Source organism: Bufo gargarizans, chromosome 1, assembly GCF_014858855.1.
Source record: "Bufo gargarizans isolate SCDJY-AF-19 chromosome 1, ASM1485885v1, whole genome shotgun sequence".
NCBI lineage: Eukaryota > Metazoa > Chordata > Amphibia > Anura > Bufonidae > Bufo > Bufo gargarizans.
Window position 1 is genome coordinate 573546145 of NC_058080.1, and position 21415 is coordinate 573567559.

The following is a 21415-nucleotide window of genomic DNA, read 5'->3' on the forward strand; positions in this document are numbered from 1 at the left end:
TATAGCCTGTAAACTCTAATTTTTACATGCATTTAAATTTTTTGTTTATTTTTAAATTTTGGGGTATTTATTTACTCAGTAGAGAAGTCTACAGCAAAATGCCCAAAAAACTCAATTCCCAGAGTATGGGGGCAGGTGAACTGCATTGACCCAAAAATACGCACCCCCTTTCTTTAATTGTGACCACCAGTACCTTTTGGTGCTCTATATGGTAATACAGAGTGTTATGCTGGTGAACCATGTCCGCTGCCGCCCCACTATCCCAGGCGGGTGCAGGCATCGCCCCACTCAACTCATGTGTATTGGGGCTAGTATTCAGTAAAACTTATGTGTAGGACTGCAGGGGTTAACCTCTCCTATTGCTTTATTGAGCTTAGGTAGTCTAGTATTTGCTAGACCAAGTGAATGTGTGCTTTTTCTGTCTGCCTGTGTATAAACTCTGCCTGTTTACTGACCTTGATCCTTCACTGTCTTGACTTCGGATACGCTTAAACTCTGCCTGTCCAGACCACAGACTGTTTTACAGATATGCACGATCGCTGCTGGCCCTGATCCCAGTCTGTCACCTCACTACATGTATTGTCTGCTTCTTCGGTGCTTTGCACCGATGTCTGAGGCTCCTATGGGTCAGATCATAACTACACCAGGACTATTCCAAGAGGTAGCAATCTGGTGGCTCATCTGCAGTGAAGACCAGATCCCTGTATAGGGTTTAAAGGGCCAATACCAGGGGACAGCCAGGATAGCTTGTTTGTCCTGTGTTTAGTATTTCCCCATAATCTTTCATGCAACATTTGGAGATTGTGTTTTTTGCCTAAAAAATGTCAGCCACCAATAACTGTAAAACCTCTTAAGAATTCCAGAAAAACTGTGGGACACCAGCTTTTAAGGGTTCTCCGGTCCATGTGACAGACAGTAAGGGGAAGGGGGGTTCTGATCACTGGAACACCGATCAGAAGAAAGTGAGCTCTAAGTTCCCATCTGAATAGATTAGCGTTTGAGCCTGCACACTACCAATCAATTCAAACTGTATGACACTGCCAAGGATAGCCAAGTGCTGTAATATGCATCAAACTTACATCAGGAAGACGGGGAACCTGAATAAGCCGCTTGAAATACAGCATATCAGATGCACGTTTGAAGAAATTTTTAAGGCTGAGGATGGGACGGAAACAAAAAAAATAAAATCAGTGAATTTGCTGCAATATCATATGTGTAGCAACATAAAGAACAATTATGCTAACAAGTATGCTAATAATGTTTTATGTCCATATAGTTACATAGGTAGAAGACAGGGTCCATCAAGTTCAATATTTCTCAGACCAATTATACAACATCAATGTTCGATTAATTACAACCCTCAATGCTGTTTGCTATTAGATAAGCATCTGGAAGTTTCTTAAATTATTACATTAGTAATGGCAGATACGATGTCATTATTTAAAAAAGGTCTAGACTGCCTCTTGGGATAGGGCAAAAAAACAATACAATGGTAAGCTCATCACTGTGTTTGCACTCTTGTAAACCTGACTGTGGGGCTCCGGTTTTGTATTATGGATTTTATGAAGATTTAAATACATTTCTACGTATTTTATCAAGAATCCGAAATGTAAATAAGTGGAAGACATCAAGCTTATCTCTAAAGGAATGTCAATCTGTACAGGCTCTGACGTTTAGAGCTGCAGGCTGGGGCAGTAGTTTTGACTGACATTCGCTTGTATATTAAAACGCAGTGACAATATGTTAAAAGATACAGTGACTTAGGTAAAATTATCCAATGATCCCACTTCGGATAAGGGTTTAGCCCTTAATGTTGTTTAGTAACAAGAATTCCGGCCACCTATGAGGCCCATCATGGTTCCTTAGGCCTCCTGCACACTACCGTATGGCTTTTTCAGTGTTTTGCGGTCAGTTTTTTACAGATCCATTGTTCCGTTTTTTTGTTTCCGTTGTGCTTCCGTTTGGCGTATACAGTAATTACATAGAAAAAAATTGGACTGGGCATAAAATTTCCAAAAGATGGTTCCACAAAAACGGAACGGATACGGAAGACATACGGAGTACATTCCATAAGTGTTCCGCTTTTTTTGCAGACCCATTGACTTGAATGGAGCCACGGAACAAGATTTGCGGGCAATAATAGGACATGTTCTATCTTTCAAACGGAACGGAAAAACAGAAACGGAATATATAACTTTTTTTGGGGAACCATTAAAATTAATGGTTCTGTATAGGAACCGTATACTAAACGCAAATACGGCCCGTAAACAGGAAAAAAATAAATAAAACATTTATGTGCAGGAGGCCTTAAATAAAGGGCTGTGTGAATGGGTAGATAATTACCAGTTATCAGATGTCCAGGTTATTTGAGAGACACTAATCATGTCTTGAGTTTAATCTGTGGTGTCGCATGGAAAAATAACATATGTTGGGTAACAGCAGATACAGAGTCACTTTATACCATAAGCTGGCCATTATAGCAGTGTCTTTCCATTGACATAGGTACTCTGGCTATTTGGAGGATCTTCTATTTCTCGCCCTGTATGCTAATCCATACCATTGTTACAGGGAGGAGGAGATGGCTGGGTTTCTCAGGGAGAGTCTCCTTCTTCCTGGCTATGAGCTGGCTTATCGCAGCGGAGCGCATCACTTTCAGGGAGAAGGTGAGCGTTGGGGGGAGTTCTGCTTTAAAGCATCATATCTCAGGCTGGGTAGAAGCTAGATATGGGCCTGGTCTTGTTTGAAAGCTGACGGGAGCGATATCCGTTTTCACTTTTAGTTGCTTTTAACCCCGACTCGATTTCGAACAGCTTTATCTCTACCCAGCCCGAGGTATTAGGTGTTAAGGCAGCCCCCCCACCCCAATTCAGCTGGCTGTAAGGAGAAGGGGCAGTGGGGGGTAGACAGTCTGCAGCATAGGAAAAATATAAATTGTAATCATCATAATTGTATTAAGTTATTTTATTTACAACACACAGTGAACGGTGTAAAAATAAATCCCACTAAATATTAACTTGAATGGGGCTGAGCTGAGCCGAGTCTAGGCCAAGTGACCAATGGTCATGACTTCACTGGCCTAAAGTAGGCAGCGAGAAGGCCACAGTGCTCACAAGAGCACAGTGCTCTCAAACAGCTGATCGTGGGGTCTACCAATCAGATGCTGCTGACCTATCCAGGAGGATCAGTAAGGGTACTTTCACACTAGCGGTTTTCTTTTCTGGCTTAGAGTTCCGTCCTAGGGGCTCTATACCAGAAAATAACTGATCAGTTTTATCCTAATGCATTCTGAATGGAGAGTATGTAATCCCTTCAGGATGCATCAGGAGGTCTTCAGTTCAGTCTTTTTGACTTTTCAGGACGGAGATAATATCGCAGCATGCTGCGGTTTTATCTCTGGCCCAAAAAAACGGAACACTTTTCCCATAGGAATGTATTAGTGTCGGATACAGCATTCAAATTGCCGCATTGACGGATCCGCTATTCCGGTCTGCGCATGTGCAGACCTTTAAAAATGTGGAAAAATACCGGATCCGTTTTGCCTGATGCTATCGGAAAAAAACAGTTCCGGTATTGCAATGCATTTTTCTGACTGATCAGGCATTTTTCAGACTGCAATGGAACTGCCTGCCGGAATCAAACAATGCAAGTGTGAAAGTACCCTTAAATTAACATTTTAATGTATCTGATTTTTGGACATTGTGGTTGCTGTTTTTAATGTGCTGAAATTAAATGTCAAGTTTTATTCTATATGGAGTGCTGGATTGTTTTCAGACTGAACACAGCATAATAATTTACAACTTCTTCTAGAACGTGTGCCCCAGTAAGTAAAATAAGATTGGTTAACAACGGTTTCAAATGGACCTAGTTATCCTGTTTTACAGTTTATTTCAGTGCTGGATGAAATCCACTATATTCCCTACAAAATAGACAGCAGCCACACACATCTTTTATTACACATACAGAACAGCACTGTATGTTTCTGATAAAAGTCAACAAGAAAGTACCATTACTTGTGATCTGGGCTCCTTGGGAGGGGACACAGACCTACCTTTGCCCAGTATCTAATATTTTCAGAGGTTAAAGGGTACCTAAACGCAAAGCACAAAAAGGTGCAGCAGCACTCCTTAGAGTGATCTGCACCTACTACTTGCATTGGCTCTGCAGCATGAGGAATACAAAGAAAGTATACAGGAATTATACTCCGCATGCTGCAGTAGCAGAGCAGATGCAGATGGAAGGTGCAGATCGCCCTCAGAAGCCCTGCTGCTTCAGGTCCCCTCATGCCAAGAGCTACCTACAGATTTTGCACCATCAGTAGTGGTAAAAACGTCGTCTGCATGTGAACTTGGCCTTACTGAGAAGTAGCAGGGAGAGCTGCTGAGCATTGAGTGACAGTAACCGAGAACAGCGAGAGGGGATTTCTGCAGAGGAACAGGCAATGAGAGCAGGAGGAGCAAGAGGGGAATGTGTGGCACCATGACCACTGTTTAGGAGCTGAGGTTCATGTCCTGCCACAAGATATACACCAGGCCTGGAAAGATTTCAATTTTGACTGGAGGTACAGTTTTTAAAAGTGTACCAGTACAGACAGCAGAAAAAAAATAAAAAAATAAAAACTCTACAAGATGATTGATAGGAGATATCAGTGCAATTCTTGATTATTGGAATGTCAGGATCACCTGTGGAACTGTTCATGAAATCTGTCTCTATGTCCCTGGAGTGTATCAGGAGGCAGACCTACAACAGAATACACAGCGATTTTATTGCTTGTATCATGCAGAAAACAGTTGTGCTTTATTTTACATCCTAATGCCGCATTCACACGTCCGTGTCCCTCCTCAAATCTGTGAGAAGGTGGTCGGCGATGTATCCATGAAGCTGGCTGTGAAGGATCTGTGTCGTTTATTTTTTCTTTCCGTGTTTCACTGACCCTGCACAGCTGAAAAATTATTTTTAAAGCATCTCTTCCTAATGATCCATGAAACACTGATGCAAAACGGATGGCATCCATGGTTTTCACGGACCCATAGACTAAGGGCTCATGCACACGATCAGTAGAATGGGGTCCGCGATCCACATCAAACTGCACCGCAAAAAAGTGCGTGCACTACTTTTTTGCGGTGCGGAGGCACGGACAGAAAACCCACGGAAGCACTCCGTAGTGCTTCTGTGGGCTTCCGATCCGTGCCTCTGTTCCGCATCTCCCAGATGGGTCCGCATCCGTGATGCGGGGTGCACACGGCCGATGCCCGTGTATTGCAGACCCGCTGTTTGAGGGCCATAATACGGAAACGACCGCGTGCACGAGCCCTATTAGGAGTGACGGACTAAATAGATTATGCATCCATGCTAAAAACACAGAACCATGGACCGTGTGAATCGGGCTCAACTCTCCTGCTGCTGTTAAACCACACAAGACAATGGATTGCTTTACTAACATCAAATGGCCAATAAAATGACTAATACAAAAACAAAAAATGAAAAGATAGACAGAAATTCACTGAAAAAAATTGAGCACAAATGTAAACAGAAATTAACCCCCTGTTCTATAGCTCTAGATAGTTAACACTTGCAGTAATATTTTAGTTGTCTGCCTTTATTTCTGGAAAAAAATAAAAATACAAATTCGACAAAAAATGGTAACAGACATGAAAAAGGTAAAACAAACTTACAGGAATGTAGTTTAAACATCAACTTTACAGTGTAGTGATAGAGATGACTGCAGTCCTGAATGACCTGAATAAGAGGAGCGAGTTTACACTGTCCTGCAGCCATCTGGGACACAGCGATGGCACTGTTAAGCTGCCTAGAAACTGAACATTAAAACCATCATTAATTCAGTCAGTGCTGAATAGAGCCAAAAGGTTATACACAACGGAAAGTGTCTTATAGTTGGTATGAGAACATAACATATAAATATCTATATAGAACACAAAAAGACAGCAGCACTTGTCCAAGTCCAATCATCAGGGTTCTGGAAGGTTCTAATACAGTAATACAGTTTTTAAAGGGGTGTTCTGGTTATAAAAATGTAACCCCTATCCACAGGATAGAGGATAACTATCAGACTGGTGGAGGTCCTACCGTTGAGACCCCTACCGATCATGAGAAGAGGGGCCCTGAACCCTGTGGAGCCCCCACCCCTTGAAGTGGACGAAGCGGCTGGTTCGAATAGCGCACAGCGGCTCCGCTCATTTCCATGGAAGAGCGGGAGATAGCACAGTACAGCTATTGTCTGACTTTTGGCTCGCCCCAACAAGAAGGTGTGGCTTTATGGTAAGGAAAAATCTCAACTTCTTGAGAATTTCTAGTTTGCATTGTCCAAATCTTAGACTGTACCAGTAAATCGGCCCATCTAATATTACTTTTATATAAATCAAACACATTTTGTAAGGAAGAAACATTATAATTGCTTAGTAAAGACAAAAAGGGTAAAAAGCAATGGTTAACAAGAGTCTACAGCAAATTGCGAGTAAGGCTACTTTCACATCTGCGTTTTCAATTTCGCTATTGAGATCAGTCATAGGATCTCAATAGCGGACGAAAACGCTTCAGTTTTGTCCCCATTCGTTGTCAATGGGGACAAAACTGAACTGAACGAAATGGAGTGCAACAAAATGCATTCTGTTCCATTTGGTTACTGCTTGCAGCGTTTTTCTGTCCGCGATGTGGTGAGGAGCAAGACACACAATGTAAGTCAATGGGGACGGATCAGTTTTCTCTGACACAATAGAAAACGGATCCGTCCCAGACTGACTTTCAATGGTGTTTAAGACGGATCAGTCATGGCTAAAGAAGACATAATACAACTGGATCCATTCATGCGGATGCATGCGGTTGTATTATTGTAACGGAAGCGTTTTTGCAGATCCATGACGGATCCGCAAAAAACGCTAATGTGAAAGTAGCCTAATTTTATTATTCTCTATATATTCATGTGGCAAATATAATTTGGCTTTTCTACTGAACACATCATTTACTTTACTTACCAGTCTCCGCAAGCTTCAGTTCACAGTCCATATAATCAAACATTTCCACTGTAAGTTGGAATCTAAAACACAAAGAATTTAACACCAAATAAATAAAATATCCACCAAGTATTGTGTGTGTCTATTGTCATGGATATTAACAAACCAAATCCATGTTACCCATTCTAAATGCTTTCCCTTGCCAAGTAAGTATTTTAGTCTTTGCTACTAATGGCTGGATCACATGCTGTAGCAGCTATAGCAGATATCAATATCAATCTAAACTTTAAAAGCAGACCAGTGTTACCACCGATACATCAGGAGATACTGCCTTAGAAAGGGGTGGGAGCGAGGGTTACAAATAAGGCTACATGCACACGACCGTATGTGTTTTGCGGTCCGCAAATTGCGGATCCGCTAAAAAACAAAACAAAACAAAACCAAAAAAAAAAAACTGATGACGTTCCATGGCATCCATTTTTTTGGGCAGATCCGTTATTTTTTTTTGCGGATCCATTGTAATGACTATCCTTGTCCGCAAACTAGAGAAAAAAAATAGGACGTGCACTATTTTTTTTGCGGAGCAACAGAACGGACATACTGATGCGGACAGCACACGATGTGCTGTCCGTATTTTTTGCAAACCCATTGAAATGAATGGGTCTGCATCCTTCAACGGATCGGACACGGAAACAAAATACTGTCGTGTGCATGAGGCCTAAATGCAGCTTTGACTCTTGACCTGATTTCTAAAGGCTGTATCTCCCGATGTAGAGCAGCTGGACATCTTAGACTGCTGCTTTAAAGCAAGACCTGGCTCATATCTGTACCTGCTACACAACCTAAAACATGCCCTGACAAAGGAAATCCCGCCACCCCCCCCTTCAGCTGACAGATTTCAGCCAGCCTAGAGTAGAGGGGGACGTGCAGACAGGTTGCAGGAATAAAGAAGAGACAGAGCTTTATCTATCCCTGTGTAACTGTACATGCCCCTGCGGATGGGGGGGGTGGTGGTAACATGGATTTCTGTGCATGTTATCAATCCCTCTCCCTACATCAGGCAGACAGCATACTTGCTCTGGGACTGCCACATATTTGGGGGGAGGGTGGTCTTTTTTTACTAGAAAAGGAGTGAAGACGAGCACTTGCTTATCCATTCATGCCTCTGTGCTTAATTAATCCGTTTACTGACGCCATGACTTGGCGTAGGGATCACAGCGCCAAATAAGTCACACCAAACACACAAGCATTAATACATTTCTAAATTTTACACTGTTCCTACGTATTTTAATGCAAGGTGGACAACAGCCAAATATTGCATGGCCTCTGTTTCAGTGTTTTAGGGGCACGAACCCTTGCTGACATATGCACTTGAGATATAAATGAGCTTTGCACACGTCAATATATTATTCTTGCATAGTTTTTATATGTAAAGCTCTGCTTGGATGTGAGTTTTAGATGCAAATGTTAGTTTTGATTTTTTTTTTTGTTATTTTAATAATTCCTGTTTGTCACAAAGTTACATAAAGGAAGATACAGTTGTGAACAGGCCCACAGCCAGAGAACAGGGAGAGTATACACAAAAAAGCTATTTCTCATGTATGGCAAGCCTCTTGCATCTAATTTCTAAGGCTATGTGTCCCCCTACCAGTGGCTCTCAGGCCTCCTGCATGCAGCTCCCAAGCTATAGTCAGGTTCAGATACTGCTGTGGAGGGGAGGCTATAGAATAATTAGAACTTGGTAGAAGGGTCAACTATATGACTAGCAGTTCTTTAAGAGTGGTATTACTACATCATATCTTTAAAAACACCTTTTGACTTTTAATATCCACTGTGGCTCAATATTGGTTATATTTCAAAAGTGGCTAACAACTTGCAGTGTGTCAGTGAGTGGTCCCGTTCTGGCCTCTGACGGGATCTCACAGCATTATACTGATTTATAATGCTGTGGAACCTTTAGAATCCTGAAACTACTGAATAAGGCCTCATGCACACGACCGTTGTGTGCATCCGTGGCCGTTGTGCCGTTTTCCACTGGCCACCAGTTTTTTAGTATATTCTAACCTGAAGCGTCCCCATCACCATGGGAACGCCTCTGTGTTAGAATATACTGTCGGATCTGAGTTTCACGATGTAGCTCATATCCGACAGTATATTCTAACATAGAGGCGTTCCCATGGTGATGGGGACGCTTCAAGTTAAAATGTTCGGGTGTCCGCTTGTGAGCTCCGTTTGAAGGGGCTCACAAGCGGCCCCGAACGCTTCCGTCCAGCCCTAATGCATTCTGAGTGGACGCGGATCCGCTCAGAATGCATCAGTCTGGCAGCGTTCAGCCTCCGCTCCGCTCAGCAGGCGGACACCTGAACGCTGCTTGCAGCATTCGGATGTCCGCCTGGCCGTGCGGAGGCAAGCGGATCCGTCCAGACTTACAATGTAAGTCAATGGGGACGGATCCGTTTGAAGATGACACACTGTGGCTCAATTTTCAAACGGATCCGTCCCCCATTGACTTTCAATGTAAAGTCTGGACGGATCCGTCTGAGGCTACTGTCACACTTAAAAAAATGTTTTAACAATATAATGCAGACGGATCCGTTCTGAACGGAGCCACCGTCTGCATTATATGAGCGGATCCGTCTCAGATGGATCCGCTCTGAACGCAAGTGTGAAAGTAAAGGGACTCCTGACTTTACATTGAAAGTCAATGGGGACGGATCCGTTTGCAATTGCACCATATTGTGTCAACGTCAAACGGATCCGTCCCCATTGACTTGCACTGTAATTCAGGACGGATCCGTTTGGCTCCGCACGGCCAGGCGGACACCAAAACGACTTTTTCATGTCCGTGGATCCTCCAAAAATCAAGGAAGACCCACGGACGAAAAAACGGTCACGGATCACGGACCCCGTTTTTGCGGACCGTGAAAAAATACTGTCGTGTGCATGAGGCCTTACACTTACATAATGCTGTCAGAGTAACAATACAGTCCAGAACTGTAAGGGTTACACAGCATTATAAATCCGTACGGGACCACTCACTGACACGCTATGAGTTCTTCACGTTCAACTCGCTCATGTGTGTCTGGCCTAAAAGGTAAGGTGTTTTTTTTGCTTTTCATTTTACACTGCCCCTGGCATAACCTTAATAAATATCAGTTAACCCAATAGTATGCATTAATAGTTTCCACAACTAAATTTGTATTATTTTCCCCATTAAAAACATAAGCAGCATACATGTTGTTGACATCTGTCCCAGCCGCCTTTTCTAGATCATCATCTGTCACTTCCAAGCTTGGAGGAAACTGTGGATGCTGTAAGGACAAAAAAGACAATTTAAGTAGTGTGGTTTTAAAAAAAAAAAAATATATATGGTTTCAATAGACTTTGCCTAATGCAAAAAATAAAAAAAAATAAAGTCCCTACCACAACAACATGTTCATACCTTTGTGTGGAAGCTTATCTTATTGAGTAACAGTTTTGTATAAATGATGACAAGCTGTCCGTATCGATCGTGCATATGTCCCTGGTAAAGGAAAATTATAGAAAAGGTCATAAAACACCTCTAGAAACAGAAATGCATTAAATACTGTAGATTCACATATCATGTTCCTATGAAAGCTGAAACGCTCTGATTAAGCAAGATGTTTGAGGACTTGCCAGCACTATTGTGACTGCACTGCAGGGGGATTTCCTCTTCTAACAGAAAATGACCCATAGGAAAATCAACTTTTCCCCACTCACCCACAGGTCTCCAATCTCCCGGATATTGCTGCGGTATCGTTGACAATCAGAAAGAACCTGGATTAAAAAGAAAAAAATAAAATAAAATGGTTACTTGCAAATTATACAATACTAAATATAGATAGGCTTACATACAATATTACTTTGAACCTAGCAGTACGGAAACCCACTTAGAACTGTTAATCATGCAGTAGCATGGACACTGCAACATGTAATATGTTTGCTTACATTTTGATGACCATCTCGAAGGACTTTATGTAGGACATGGCAGAACTTCCAACTTAGGATTGAGCTGCTAGCTAGAGGTAGGCCAATGGCGTAAGACCAGAAAGTAAAGGCTCCTTTTTCATGATGGGTGCCCAATATTATTCCTAAAATCTTGTTAAGGAAACAGCAAGCAATTAAAACCTAAAAAAAGAATAGAGTTACCGACACAGAAATGCATGCCAGGCAAAAAAAATGATATTCCTTCAAATTCAGAAAAATAAGGGTCAGTTTACACGTTGCGGATTTTTTGTGCATAACTTTGCTTACAGCGTTGAATACAATATTGACGTCCTGAGAGTAGGTGGTATTCTCACTACACTACATACGGTCAAGACAAACATTTTCTGGCTTCCACCTTTAGACAGATGCAGAATAGTAGTACACAAGCTATAGTGAAAAAAAGGATGATTTACTCGACTAGGGTTAATTTAAATATTCTTAAAATATATTTAACAGTCACATTTTATTCTGGGTCTCTGTTTTTAGCAATGAAACCTACATCTGCATGACTTTTACACTATTATTCTAGGAGAAACCCTATAGGCATTCCTCAATTCCTCTCGTATTTTTTCCATGTAGCTGATCACACATGGACATCACGCGACGGGCATTGTTTATTTATGCTCAGCGACATCAGATTGTCATCTTCTGACAGAGTGATCCGAGAGCTCAATCCGCTAATCCCTGGGGTCCATGTTACTCGGCGCACGTAAGTGTTGTAGGGTTCGTTCTATGTGCTGATTCAGGTAGGAAACAACAGATCCTCGCACGTCTGACTTGCAGTATTGTGTATGGATAAAGCATTGTTTGAAAAGGATACGACGGGCGTGCTTCTCTTTCAAGGGAGCTTCCTGTGCATTGATAGCCTTGCTGATGCTGATAGCCTGTAAAGGGGTCAAACAAGATAGTCAGCACATATTGAAGAATACACTTCATCCATAAGAAATCCTACAGCAGCATTCTTTATTACAGGGTTTCTCCGGGTAAGCAGAAGCCCCCAGGTTATCGTCATATCCATGTGTGTGAGTAAATGGAAAAACCTATGAAACAAAGCTGAAACTTAAGAATGCCAGACTGCAAATGGGTCAGATCTGTATATGCGGCATACAGTGGGGCTATTTTATATATGTCTACAATTACAAAGCTAATCTGATTACTACATATTGCATAATAAAATATGTTTTCCTGCATCATAAACCCTATATAAAAGAATAGTATTACAGGAAACAGGGCGCTATGCAAACACCGACAGTGTGCTATTACCATTGCAAATACTACCCCTCTTTTGTATGGGGTTGTATTATAGCTGTCAGGTGTACGTGGCCTCTGTTTCAAGGATGCATACAGATTTTTTTTTTAAAATTTCTATATGAATCTGGGGGAGGGGTGGATTAAAAAAGAGAAATTGTAGCATGGAGCCCATATGTACAGAGGTATTGTATTGTAGTATGTCCACAGAGTACCTGTACAGCCCCTGTGCACTGCTGTGCAAGCTACTAAGGCTTGCTGCATAAGCCCCACCAAGATGAGTGGAACTGGATCATCTGGAAGAGAGCTTTAAGGGTACAGGCCAACGTTGGGGGTGCCAACATTGGCTGGTACTGGTGCCAGCCACACTGTCGGACTGTACCCAAAGAGAAGGGCGTTCTCATCAAGAACTATCCCTTTTATCTGTACGGCTACTTATACAAGTAAATATATTGGATGCGGCTTCTGCAGCAGATTTTTTGTGGATTTTGTTGCAGATTTGTCAGACTTTTAGGTATTGCAAAGGATGAAATCCACAATGAAAATCTGCACAAAGAATTGACAAGCTGCACATTTCAAAATCCACACTGCAAGTCAATGTATGTGCAGAAAACGTCTGCATTGCGGCCCAGATTTACTAATGTGTGTGTGCCAAAAACCTGTCTAGAAGGTGGCGCAAACTGGCTTATATTACGCCCTGTTGCCCACGAAACCCAAAACGGTGCCAGTTTGCACCAAAATTGTGACGCAAACATTTTGCCATAAAAATCTGTTGCAAAGTAAGCCAACCAATAGTTACTACAGAGTCAGAGAAAAGTGTCTACTAGGGATGAGCCAATCTACTTCGGATGGAACATCAGGAGTCGAGTCGGAAAAAAAAAAAGATTAAAATCTGAAAGATTTCCGATAATTGAAGATCAGTCTGGTTTTGTTAGCAGTTTACAAATAGGGGAGGAATGTGACTAGTACAGGCAGCAGCCACACCTAATGCTATGATCAAGAGAAACTGGTTTTGCTTGAACTACATAATGTGCAATTTATGACACAATAAAATGATTAATTAGCGACAGAAATTTTTACAACAGTATTTTGGTTGAAGAACACATTAGGGTACATTCACAGAGCTGTATGTATTATATACTGTCCAGGTGGCATCTGAATTTTTTGCACACACATCCACTTTAATGGGTCCGTGGTCCACATTTTCAGCCAAGAATAGGACATGTCCTATCTTTTGCGGACTGGACATATGGATGCAGAAAGCACACGGATGTCTTACATGTGCTTTTCGCATCCGTATGTCCATTCCACAAACGTTCGAACATGTCCGCAAATGCAGACAATGGACCAATGCAGATGCCACATGGACCACATCCTGACTTAACATTGTGGAGTGATGGCACGGATTAGAAGCACTTCCGTGGGCTTTCGGGTCCGTGCTTCCACACAGCAAAAGATAGAACATGTCCTATCTTTTGCCGTATTTTGCATATCGCAGAACCATTCAAGTCAATGGATCCGCACCACAATACGTGATTCACACAGCCTGTGCCCGTGAATTGCAGACAACTATTTTCACTCCGCAGCATGGGCATGGCGGATATACGGTTGTTTGAATGAGCCCTTAGGAAGATGAATATACATCACTCACATAAACCGCAGCGTTCTGTAGTTTTTTTCTGGCCGCCTCTCAATGTTTGCCGTGCTGTGGCCGGACCTCCGGCCCACTCCCATTATAGTGAATGGGGCCCAGAGCGGAATTCCGGCGGCACGGTGGGGTAGCGTTAGCACGGATCCGGCAGGCTGTTCACCTGCCGGAAGAGTCTGCCGGACCCTGCTGTCGCAAATGTGAAAGTAGCCTAAACCATTTATAGATCATGAGTGTTTTGGCCATAAAGACTATGGACACCTTTGGGCCAATTTTTTATTATTGCATTCTACTGATTTGGGGCTAAAAAATTTTTTTTTTCAATTGATCTTTATTAAAAATGTTAAACAGTTTTTCTTCTCCAGTTTTCACTTTCAGTGTATCTGCAGACTATTACTACCCTATCTCAGTGAATGCATCAGAGCTGCTCTTGCTTATTGATGACCTATCCTTCCTGCAGAACCCCCGCAGATCAGATGTTTCTACTAGCTGCAATGTATCTTCTCCACAGGTTAGGCGTTCACACAGTTATTGTGGGCTAAAGCCAGACCTACTCAGAGATAAGGTATAATGTGATTCTTTCCTCCAGTTATGCGTTTCTGACCCTCATCTGGTCTTGCTCACAATAACTGATGAAAATAACTATCTAAATAACTTAAATGTGAACTCTGCCTTAGGCTATTTTCACACTAGCGTTTTTACTGGATCCGGCAGGGCTCCGCAAAATGCTTCCATTACTGATAGTACATCTGCCTCCGTTATGAATGTATACGGTTGTATTATGTTTAACATTGCCAAGATGGATCAGTCAAGAACTCTACTGAAAGTCAATGGGGGACAGATCAGTTTTCTATTGCGTCAGAGAAAATGCATCCGTCCCCATCGACTTGCATTGTGGGTCATGACTGATCTGTCTTGCTTCACATCCCAGGACGGAAAGAAAACCGCAGCGGTATGAGAAAGCAACGAAACGGAACGAAATGCATTTTGGAGCATTCCGTTCAGTTACGTTTTGTTCCCATTGACAAGGATTTTTTTTTCTCTCCTGTATTTAGATCCTATAACTGGATGTCAAAACCGGAAAATAGACACGCTAGTGTGAAAGTAGCCTCAGCAGAAAGAGGCTTTTTAGATGTAGACCTTTAAGAACAGCTAACGAAGCACAATGACTAATACCAGTCGGTCACATTTCAGCCCAGGCTGAATATCACAGCAAAAATCTCATGCTGGCAGGCACATCTTTGTACGCCAAAAATCCAACCCGTTCCCTAAGGAAACCTAGTAACTAGCTCATTAGCAATGTGATTTTCTTCCTCAATGCATCGCTAGAGAAAAAGGAGTCTCGGCACCCTGTCGATCAGCTGTTTGAAGGTATCGCGGTGCTCATGCGCGCTCTGCTTCCTCTTCAAGATTACCCCGCGTGTCTTCTCCATTGTAGCAGCGTGACACAGTCAAACACCTGATCGGATTAGGTGCATGGAATTTATACATTCTTTAATGTTTTACTTTATCTGTTCAACTTGTACCTTCAGGTTATGCTTTTGATAACTGTTCTAATGTACAGTCGTGGCCAAAAGTTTTGAGAATTACATAAATATTGGAAATTGGAAAAGTTGCTGCTTAAGTTTTTATAATAGCAATTTGCATATACTCCAGAATGTTATGAAGAGTGATCAGATGAATTGCATAGTCCTTCTTTGCCATGAAAATTAACTTAAACCGAAAAAACCTTTCCACTGCATTTCATTGCTGTCATTAAAGGACCTGCTGAGATCATTTCAGTAATCGTCTTGTTAACTCAGGTGAGAATGTTGACGAGCACAAGGGTGGAGATCATTAGGTCAGGCTGATTGGGTTAAAATGGCAGACTTGACCTGTTAAAAGGAGGGTGATGCTTGAAATCATTGTTCTTCCATTGTTAACCATGGTGACCTGCAAAGAAACGCGTGCAGCCATCATTGCGTTGCATAAAAATGGCTTCACAGGCAAGGATATTGTGGCTACTAAGATTGCACCTCAATCAACAATTTATAGGATCAAGAACTTCAAGGAAAGAGGTTCAATTCTTGTTAAGAATGCTTCAGGGCGTCCAAAAAAGTCCAGCAAGCGCCAGGATCGTCTGCTAAAGAGGATTCAGCTGCGGGATCGGAGTGCCACCAGTGCAGAGCTTGCTCAGGAATGGCAGCAAGCAGGTGTGAGCGCATCTGCCGCACAGTGAGGCGAAGACTTTTGGAAGATGGCCTGGTGTCAAGAAAGGCAGCAAAGAAGCCACTTCTCTCCAAAAAAACCCATCAGGGACAGATTGATCATCTGCAGAAAATATGGTGAATGGACTGCTGAGGACTGGGGCAAAGTCATATTCTCCGATGAAGCCTCTTTCCGATTGTTTGGGGCATCAGGAAAAAGGCTTGTCCGGAGAAGAAAAGGTGAGCGCTACCATCAGTCCTGTGTCATGCCAACAGTAAAGCATCTTGAGACCATTCATGTGTGGGGTTGCTTCTCATCCAAGGGAGTGGGCTCACTTACAATTATGCCCAAAAACACAGCCATGAATAAAGAATGGTACCAAAACACCCTCCAACAGCAACTTCTTCCAACAATCCAACAGTTTGGTGAAGAACAATGCATTTTCCAGCACGATGGAGCACCGTGCCATAAGGCAAAAGTGATAACCAAGTGGCTCGGGGACCAAAACATTGACATTTGGGGTCCATGGCCTGGAAACTCCCCAGATCTTAATCCCATTGAAAACTTGGTCAATCCTCAAGAGGCGGGGGGGACAAACAAAAACCCACTAATTCTAACAAACTCCAAGAAGTGATTATGAAAGAATGGGTTGCTATCAGTCAGGAATTGTCCCAGAAGTTGATTGAGAGCATGACCAGTCGAATTGCAGAGGTCCTGAAAAAGGGCCAACACTGCAAATACTGACTCTTTGCATAAATGTCATGTAATTGTCGATAAAAGCCTTGAAACGTATGAAGTGCGTGTAATTATATTTCACTACATCACAGAAACAACTGAAACAAAGATCTAAAAGCGGTTTAGCAGCAAACTTTGTGAAAACTAATATTTGTGTCATTCTCAAAACTTTTGGCCACGACTGTACACTCCCCCATGTTACAGGGTTGTCACAAGGCATTTGCAAATAGCAGGCACATTCCCCTTAGTCAAAATTAGATATATGGTAGCTGAGATCACTTTTACATTATTCAAAGTTAAAAGATCACAAGTTGTTGCTATGCTCACGGAAAGAGCAGATTTTTGTTTCCTACAAGAAACGCACCTCCGGAGTGGACACATCCCTACGTTCCCCCAAAGATATTATAACCAATGGTTTCATAGTACCTACACGTCAGCTTCCAGGGGAGTGAGCATAGGAATAAACTGATCTGCACCTTTCACTGCCACGATGAGCCTATATGATGTTGATGGGAGATTTGTGTTTGTGAAAGGTGTTTTAGGTAACTATGAGCTCACCCTAGCCTCTATGCCCCAAATAAAGGCCAATCTAAATGGATCACTAATACTTTGGACAAACTCAAACAATTTGCAGAAGGTGCTATAGTGGTAGGAGGTGATCTTAATATTACCCTAAATCCATTACTCGATTCCTCTACTGGCACCTCAGCACAAAAATCTTTGAGTTATATACGCAAGACATTTAGAGAATTGCACCTGGATAATCCAGAATCCAACTTCCAAAGACTATTCTTTCCAGTCATCAGCCCACTCCTCATTTCAGAGACTGGACTATATAATGGTCCCCAACAGTCTTATCAGTGTAGTTACAAGGGTGGGGATTAGACCCATAACAGTATCTGATCATGCGCCTGTTTCTGCAACAATATCTTTTAAGAATCTTCCAGAAAGGGAATAGGTATGGAGACTGAACAAAACACTACTAGATAAAGAAACGGAAATAACTAATCGATCTAAAAAAATACAAAAAACTATTTCAGGGAGAATCCCCCAGAAGACACAACCATTCCAATAACCTAGGAACCTGGGAAGCTCATAAGGGCTTCATAAGGGGGGAATTTATAAGCTTAGGATCCAGGATTAAAAAAAAGAACACCAGTAACTAAGAAATTCACTACTGGTCCAAATCTCAACTACAGAAACCTTACAGAAAAGGTCTAAACTAGCTCAAGCACATACGGATCTGAAGTCCCTGCGTCAACAACTAATCTAAATGTCCAATACGCCAAGAACTATCAATATGTCAAATACAAATACTGCACATATGGAGATGGAGGTAATAAAAAAAACAAAGATGCAGGATATATACACTCTATCCAAACAGGAGTAGGAAATAAGGGTACAGAAACTAAAGATATTGCTCAGGCATTTGTTGCCTACTACCAACAGCTATATAACTTAGCTGGTGATATATCATCCCCCGAGGACTCATCTAGGTCGGTAATTATAGACAACTTCCTGTCCAACCTCAATTTACCCCGACTTTCTACAGAGGACAACTTCGGTCTGACACAGAAGAAAAGATCTCTACAACATTAAGAACAAATGGGATTTGTTAAAAACAGGGAAGGAAACCACAATTCAGTAAGGCTTATAAACGCCATAAAATACGCATCCTTTAATAATATTCCATTAGTGTTACTTAGCACCAACGCAGAGAAAGCCTTTGATTGAGTCAATTGGGATATATATATATATATATATATATATATATATATATATATATATATATATATATATATATATATATATATATATATATATATATGTCCTTCTGCGGTTTGGAAACACATCCATGATTGTAAGAGCTATTATGGCTTTATATAGTCACCCGAGTGGCAGAATCAGAGTTAATGGAGTCCGGTCTACTTCCTTTAAAGGGAATCTGTCACCTGTTTTGACCATATAAAACTGTTTACATAGCAATGTGCAATAAAGTACCTTCTTACCTACATGTTTTCTTTCTTTTATTCAACTTTTCATTCTTATAAAAAAGCGATTTCTGATATGCAAATGATGTTCCAAGGTGCCCAGAGGGGCGTTATTACTCTGCTCTAGTGCCTAGTAACACCCCCCCTGCAGTGCCCAGCCGGCCTTTCTTCCAAGCCCAGCACGCCTCCTAAGAAATAAATGTCCTCCCACATACTTGCCGAACGGTGCCGCCCCCTCCCCACTACGTCATTTAATTTATTCATTGCACCATCGTGCTTCCTCCTCTCTTGGCCTACGGCGCCGCCCCTTCCCTATTACGTCATTTAGTTTATTCATTGCACCATCGTGCTTCCTCCTCTCTTGGCCTACGGCGCCGCCCCCTCCCGATTACGTCATGGCATGCGCCGAGCCCAGTGACACTATTGAGGCTGTTGCCCTCTGGAACAGGAGAATCCTGCAGGCACAGGCACTCACCGATACTGCGCCTGCGCAGGATTTCGGAGGACAAGATGCAATGAATAAAATAAATTGCGGAATCGGGAGGAGGCGGTGCTGTAGGCCAAGAGAGGAGGAAGCACGATGGTGTAATGAACAAATTAAATGACGTAGTGGGGAGGGGTGGCGCCGTTCGGCAAGTATGTGGGAGGACATTTATTTCTTAGGAGGCGTGCTGGGCTTGGAAGAAAGGCCGGCTGGGCACTGCAGGGGGGCGTTACTGGGCACTAGAGCAGAGTAATAACGCCCCTCTGGGCACCTTGGAACCTCATTTGCATATCAGACAAATCGCTTTTTTATAAGAATGAAAAGTTGAATAAAAGAAAGAAGACACATGTAGGTAAGAAGGTACTTTATTGCACATTGCTATGTAAACGGTTTTATATGGTCAAAATAGGTGACAGATTCCCTTTAAAATTTCCAATGGTACTAGACAGGGCTGCCCCCTCTCCCCGACATTGTTCATCTTAGTGATGGAAACTTTACCTCAAGCTATTAGAGAAAAAACACAAATTAAAGGCTTACAAGTAGGAGGAGTTATTCATCAGAATGCAGCATTCGAAGATGACCTGTTAAACTTGATCACCAACCCTAAAACAGCTTTTCCACAAATAATTAGGTTGTTTGAAGAGTTCGGAAAACTTTCCAACTTCAAAATCAACTTTACAAAATCAGAAGCCCAGGGAATAGTTGACACATTGAGCAAAAACAATGCCCTTCAAGTGGCAGGAATCACAATTAAAATATTTGGGCATTTACCTGACCAGAGAAACATCAGCTCTGTATGGTGGAAACTGGAGAAATTAAAAAGATGCTGACATCAATCTCTGTCCCATACCTATGCTGGATGGGAAGGAAAACTCTATTATGCACATATGTTATGCCTAAACTGCTATATATGCTGCAGATGGTACCTAGCTCTCTTAACCAATCATTGTTCTGCATGGTGAGATCCGCTTTTCTATGGCAAAAAAAGAAACCTAGGCTTTCTTATGATACCCTTATTCTTCCTCGATCTATTCGGGGTTTTGGCCTACCAGATATGCGAACATATTATAAGGCTATCCAATTAAAAAGGTGGATCTCACTATGTGTACAAGGATATGAGATACTAGGGACGGACATAGAACAGGCTGGACTGAGTGAACAACAGATGGCTAGTCTGTGGGGCCTAACCAAACCAAATACCTCTATGCCAGGACTGACAAGAGGAGTCTATGATACCTTCCGTTCTTTACATGACAAATTCCCTTTGCTGACTAAGCTTCCAACCTACCTTCCCAGCAATCTGCTTCCATATTATGTCCTTCCTTCTCGAGTTAATACCCCTAGCTTTCGGGTTAAACTAAAAGACACATTGGAGATAATATCCACAATTATTGCTCTACACTTACCTACAGGGAACTTCTTAGAGATGCATGAACTCACATGTTCCCTTCAGGTGATATTCCCACTGAGCAGAGAACGAAAGGAGCCTACTTGGTTGGAAAAGGCTCTAAACCCCTTAAGTAAGCACCCTAAAAATGGATCTCTTTTCTATGCCATTCCCCATTATCGATATCTCAAACACAACGCCCTGCGTACATAGGGAACAGGGAAAAAGAACTACAAAGGTCCTTCACGGAAGCAGAGATCGTCACAATTCGCCATAGGTCCCATGGGTTTTCAAAATGTGTACGTATACAAGAGCATTCCATTAAGGTTTTCCAATCTGGTATAACCCAAACCGATAGATGTTCGAGATGTCAGAGTGAAACGGGATCTGTCCTTCATATATTCTGGAGTTGCTCAATCATACAAGGGTTTTGTGGGAGATAGAAACTAAGATCAGTATGATCTGTAATACACAATTAAAATGAATGCCGGAGACCGCGTTATTGTGGCTGCCCAATGACACGTGGTCACCATCTGTATCTAACCTGCCTATTCTATTGGTGCAAATAGCCCAGCTACTTATTCCCCTTAACTGTCTAAAAACAGACCCTCCAACACTGGACCAATGGTTTGACAAAATCAGACAGATTTATAGAATGGAGGAACTAGTTAGCTGGGCAGCTAGGAAGCACGGTAGATTTGATAAGCTTTGGAGCCCATGGAAAGAATACAGAGAGACACATGGAGTATAAACATAAGT

General features: G+C 42.1%; 1 protein-coding gene across 1 annotated transcript in view; it reads right to left on the reverse strand.

Annotated features, from left to right (window-relative positions):
- Nucleotides 1-21415, reverse strand: part of HIP1R (huntingtin interacting protein 1 related) — a 163564-nt gene that overhangs the window by 82213 nt on the left and 59936 nt on the right. The window contains exons 2-10 of the mRNA XM_044275716.1: nt 11797-11860; nt 10938-11080; nt 10710-10766; nt 10411-10491; nt 10203-10279; nt 6990-7051; nt 5673-5813; nt 4680-4737; nt 1080-1155 (exon numbers count right to left, since the gene is read on the reverse strand). Of these exons, the coding sequence (XP_044131651.1) occupies nt 1080-1155; nt 4680-4737; nt 5673-5813; nt 6990-7051; nt 10203-10279; nt 10411-10491; nt 10710-10766; nt 10938-11080; nt 11797-11860 (759 nt within the window). The remainder of the gene's footprint in view (nt 1-1079; nt 1156-4679; nt 4738-5672; nt 5814-6989; nt 7052-10202; nt 10280-10410; nt 10492-10709; nt 10767-10937; nt 11081-11796; nt 11861-21415) is intronic.